At 35.3% G+C, this 5,720-nt stretch overlaps 1 protein-coding gene across 1 annotated transcript; it reads right to left on the minus strand.

Moving 5' to 3' along the window:
• Nucleotides 1-288: 288 nt before the first annotated feature.
• On the minus strand, nucleotides 289-5,175 carry LOC120071404 (heparanase-like protein 1). Its single transcript, XM_039023667.1, is given in 12 exon segments — nucleotides 289-910; nucleotides 1,065-1,164; nucleotides 1,261-1,370; nucleotides 1,372-1,387; nucleotides 1,491-1,567; nucleotides 1,569-1,681; nucleotides 1,764-1,997; nucleotides 2,080-2,228; nucleotides 3,423-3,606; nucleotides 3,748-3,784; nucleotides 3,883-4,161; nucleotides 4,854-5,175. Coding segments are annotated over 11 exon segments (1,623 nt in total). The 5' UTR covers nucleotides 4,093-4,161; nucleotides 4,854-5,175; the 3' UTR covers nucleotides 289-517.
• Nucleotides 5,176-5,720: the final 545 nt, after the last annotated feature.

A 5,720-nucleotide genomic window follows, 5' to 3' on the forward strand; every position in this document is an offset into this window, starting at 1 on the left:
AATGAGATTTATATTAAATGTTTTATTTTTCCAGAAAAAAAATTATTGGAAGAACTGAATTTTAAGAAATATGAAACTTTGTAGATCAATTTAAGTCTCAATGCGTTACATCAATACGCTGTTTGGCTTTAAAGTTTATAGAAAAATTAAGAAAAATACAGAAAAATCAAATGTATTCAGAATTTTTGAAGCTTTCAAAAGAAAATTCAATAATCCAAGAATTGAAAGGTTAAACATTCAGTAGCCGAGCACGGCAATGTAGATTTATTAGCTTCACCAACAAAAGAATTGCAAAGACAATGAAATACAACACTATTTGGTAACATTTATGTTTGTCACCGTTAGGTAACACTTCTATTTCTTCACAAGTTGTTAACCACGCATTATCATACATCTTTCCAATTTAATCATTACAGAAACAATAACTTGATTATTTTGAACAATTATTCAGAACTTATGCAGCTTCAATAAACTTTACAGTTGTGTTGCGAAAGCATGAGCATAGTAAGGTTTGTAATCACAAGCAAGATGGTGCATCGAAGTTGGGGAATACTATGAAAGCAATGGACAACGGATCCATATGGATCGGCGTGTTGACGTCTCGGAGGATAGGATTCAAACTTGGGATCTCTCCATCAGCTGTGAGCTCCAATGGAGATCCATTTAGAAGCATGGTTTGGCTTTGGAGGTAGCCATCCTTTGGAGTCAAGTGGTATTCTTCTCTTGAAACTGTTGCATCAGAGACTTTGTTGCCAGTCCATGCTACAGTCTTTTTCATGCCTTTTAGGAAGGATTTTTCTCTCTTAACCCCATTTTCTTGGACATTCAGGAACATATTTTTGCTGTTTTGGACATGGATTGAGAAACGTGTTTGGTTGCTCAAATTGATCAGAAGTACAGTCACACCAGTCTGCAAACAAAATACAACAATCAAAGCAAATTAATATCTTGATTATGGATAACGTAAGATTGAGTTGGAACAACTTCAAAGGGAGCATATTAGATTTGATGATGTAAAGCTAGTTCTAAAAATGGCTTTCAAATTGAATGAAAGGAGCACTTACATTTCCTCTAGAACAATGAGCATAAGATCGTAAATACGACGAAGCATCAGTACCAATAGGAAGAACAATTTTTCCCATAAGCCGATGCCACAGAAGAGCACTGTTCACAAAATGAAACAGATCTAAAGATCAGATACACAAAGGACTAAAAAGTAGACTAAAAGAGTTAATATTGCTAAATTTGTAAAAGTGTTGCCTGTAAAAATCTGGATTTGGCACAAGTGTGGATGTGTTCAGCAGACCATAGTGACCTCCAATTAATGTCTGCCTACAATACACTTTGGTATTGTACTTGGATGCCAATCCCTAGCTGATCTAAGTACCTAGAGTTTACATGTAACATACAAACAATTCCGTGACATTACACCCACTTCAAAAACAAGCATTACAAGGGCATGACTACATGTTTTTGTGAATGAAGATTACCAAAAGCTATTAATGAATGTGTTGGATACATGACGACCACCGCTGTTATAGGCCCCGCCAGACTCTCCAACCCATGACAGACGCCCATGGACCATGAACTTGGATGGTCTGGTCTAGCCTATTGAAGACTTCTGATACCCTGCTTAAGTAATGTGGATCCAGGATGTTGTTTGCAAGATGGGGATCGAGCGCTAGAACGAAAAGAATAACAACGAATAATTGACACAGATGACCAAATTGATCCATTTGTCTTTGGACAATGCATTAACTTACCGGCCCCAAGATTGTAAATATGATGTGTGACGGCATTCACAACATTAGATCCTGAAACCTGAAGAAGCTTAGCATACCACTCCGGCTCAAAGAATCCTCCTGGTGCTACGAGTGAAGGTTTTGAGTCGGAATTCTTGTACAAATCATCGATGATGTCTCTTAGCTTGATCACATCTTTTGCATATGATTCGACATCAACACTCGCACCAACACCATGTCCACTCAATTCATTACCTGCAGTTTCAAGGATATAAAATTTGAGCTGATGCCACAGACCGAATGATCCTAACGAATGGTAACTTTAAGAGTATTTTACCAAATTCCCATGAATCTATCACATATCCCTTTGATATGGTATAATTCATAAAATCCTGAGCATTAGTAGAGTCCCACTCTCCTACCCATTTATCTCTCTGAATCCGGTGCCTTCCATGTAGTGCATTCAGGCCAAAGGTCACTATGGCCCTGAAAATGAAAGATTTGACCCATGATAAGACGTGTGGAGGAATGTTCTAATCTAATATTTCCTTGTTACCTCGATAAAGATTCAAAGCATAAAGGAGTTAGAGAACTAAGAATATGTTTGGTAGGAAATTTGGATTGTGTTTTATGTTTGCAGATTAATTCAACAAATATGTATTTGGTAGATAATTTAGATTTTGTTTCTACGCTGTTTTTGGATGTTGAGATCAAAACAATGTAAATTTTAAAAACAACAATTTTATGTGTTCTCATTGTTTTCAGATTTTTGAATTTAAAATTTTCAAATCTAGAATTATATTAAGAAAGAGAAAGTGTAAATGAATATAGTATTTGATGTTATAAACTCAATTATTTTTGTTCAATTAAAATAGGGGCAATTGCAACTTTAATAAATAAAAAAAAAATTGAAAATTAAGTGTGTTCCTAGGTTTTTCTTTTTTGCAAACATGTAAAAAAAACTTCCGCCTGAAAATTTGATTGTTATCTGATTTCTAGGTGATTGTTATGTGATTGCTATCTAATTTTTATGTAATTGCTATGTAATTGTCACAGCTGCAATTACAAAAGAGTTGAAATCATGGGTTTGGTTTCTTAAAATGTATCTGTCAGACAATGCAATTTTCCATTAGAATATGTATTATATAATGTTTTATAAGTGATATGATATTACAAATAATAATTATACAAAATTTATAAATAAAACAAGTTCATAAATAAACTAACAATAATTTCTATTCAAGCTAATAGTTGTGGGTAAGCACAATTAGTTCTATTGTTTTTAAATATATTATCAAACATATTTTGAATAATTGTTTAAATTTGAATTCAATTTAAGAATTTACTACCAAACACATTTGAAAACATGAAATATAACTATAGTTTCATTGAATTCCTTATTTTCAAATCGTCTACCAAACTGACCGTAAAGAATTCAACGTTTTATGACTTTATCATAAGAAAATATCAGATTGCATATGCACCATAATGACCAAGATTCATCAGCTCTCAGAGAGGTCGCCTTCCGGAAATGGTAGAAACATGATCTACACTAACATTCAATGGTGATACTTCTGTCACACATAACATGCCCTACACTTAAAACATTTTAATGAAATGCCTCTCAAGTTACAAATATTTCAAGGAGTTGCAAAGAAAGACAAGAATCAAATGGCTTACCCTGTGGTCTTGAATAATTGGTTTAGATCATCCCATCTGCTCATGTGCAAACACCCCTTGGAAAAACCAAACAGCCCCCAATTCACCTTTTGAAATGGATGGCAAGGTGTCTTCAAACTTCCTACGTCATATAACACTTGATCTTGTAGAGAACCACCAATTCTTATCCTCAAATGCTCAAAAGCTTCAAGCATGAACCCGCCACACAACATCGGTGTAAGTATTGCAGTTAAAGAGGATTCTTATAAGAAAACATTTTACTGCACATAGTACAGTTCTAACGATGGATAAAAACATCGAGATTCACGCTATCAAGAAAGAATACCTTGTATTGCCTTTATGAGGAGAGGATGAGACAAGTTCTGAAAAAAGGAAACATATAGAGCTTGAATCAATCACAAAGAATTAGCGACAAAATCCTCTGTTCAAACATCGAGGATGAAGAGTATCTAATTCTCACCAAATTTACTGCAGACGAATACCCCCATGGACAACGATTGTAATTACACTTATCATGAGGCCACCAATCAATGGTGGCACAAATATAGTTATCATCGGTTTCAGCAACTCTTGCAGCTCCATCTACTATGATACTAGCATGTGTAGCTCTCTGAGCCAAAGTAGTGGGTAGAGAAACTAAAACAAGAAACAAGGAGATGCTGAAGTCCATTGGTAAGCGAAATAAGATTCCTCAAACACCAACTCCCACAGAATCACGCAGGTCACAACTTCACATGCCCTGCACCAAAAGGAAGAAGAAAAAGATAAGAATATGAGAGAAGAATACTTGTCATCTAAAATGAAAGATTCAAAGATGACATGACTTTCTTAATGGATATGTTGCTTGTGAAAGATATGATGGAAGAACAAGATCTGCTGTTTAGTGTCTCCACCTGACTATGTTAAACATTGCTCAACCATTAATATTGCCAAGAGCTTACAGTAGCCTGAGACGAACTAGATTTTACTGAAGCTGCACCAAATAGGAGACTAAAGCTTATTGAAAAAAAGATTATAGACAAAAAGTTCAATACCTTAGATGAAAACAGGTATATTGGCCTTTCATATCCAAGCCGACCAAATTTTTCCTCTTTTTTCTTTTGGACTTTAAATTCAAGAAGATTAATGTAGTTTGTAGTTGTTATAGAATTCTTGGGGTTGTGCGTAGATTTGGTACTAGTTAGTTGTTTTTCTTTATTAAGAAAAATCAAAATACACGTACTTGATATTTAAGAAAATAAGGTCATCCTCAAATAAAAGTACAACTAAGAACCGAATCATTAGAGACCCATCTGCAAAGCTAAAGAGAAATTCCCCAGCCTTATACACAAAGAAGATGAAAGATAATCAAATTCAAGGGAACCCAGATGCAAATCAAGCAAATCAGATCAAATCCAGAGAAAAACAAGCATCAAATTCCATAAACTATACCATGGAAAGGTGAAACTTAGTTGAACTTTCGGAGCTGCTTCGATGCTACTACTTTTTCAGTTGAACTTTCGGAGCTGCTTGGATGTTAGTATTTTTCAGCGAAACCACTGGCCGTTTTCACCTCCTTCCTGCGAGTTCCTTTTTGAATTGCAACGAATTATGGTGAGCAAGTACAGTGAAAGCTATGGTGGGTGAAATGGGTCTTTCTCATATTTGTCCTTTTGACTAAAGATCTTACTTCCAAACACCGACGGATGCTCGGTATAAACAAAAATGAAGAATCGTCGGTTTGGTTATTCAAACAGTACTATTCACTAACATCATCGCCTCCCGATGATATGGAGAATTTTTCGTTTCCCACTTTTGCCCTCCATTTTTAAGTACATACCCATTATGCCCTTATATTTTCTCTCTCATTCAATCCTAGACATAAATTTATTTAGGTGCCATGAAAATTTTCCCGATAATCGAAACTCATCTTGGCGGACAATCACCCATTCTGCCGCCACCCCTATTTCGGGACTATCGAAACAGGAAATTTTTATGGTAACCGGAACTTGCAGAATCACCCATTTCCGCCGCCGCCGGCCTAGAACTCCATGATGGTTTATGTGTCCAATGGGTTTTTGGGAACATTAGAGTGTGTGAAGGAAAATACATTGGACATATGGTTTTTGCAAGTAAAGAAGAAGGAAATTTGAGAACTGTACAAGAGAGTAATCAGAGATCTCTGCATTAAAATTTGAAATAAGAAAGAAATTAATAATTGGAAGATGGAAGATGAGCCGAAGAAGAAAGAATGGAAGTATGTTTCATTCTAGCATTCACTAGACAAAGAGGAGGAGAGTGAGAAGAAATAAAGAAAAA

Source organism: Benincasa hispida, chromosome 2 (assembly GCF_009727055.1).
Source record: "Benincasa hispida cultivar B227 chromosome 2, ASM972705v1, whole genome shotgun sequence".
Classification (NCBI taxonomy): domain Eukaryota; kingdom Viridiplantae; phylum Streptophyta; class Magnoliopsida; order Cucurbitales; family Cucurbitaceae; genus Benincasa; species Benincasa hispida.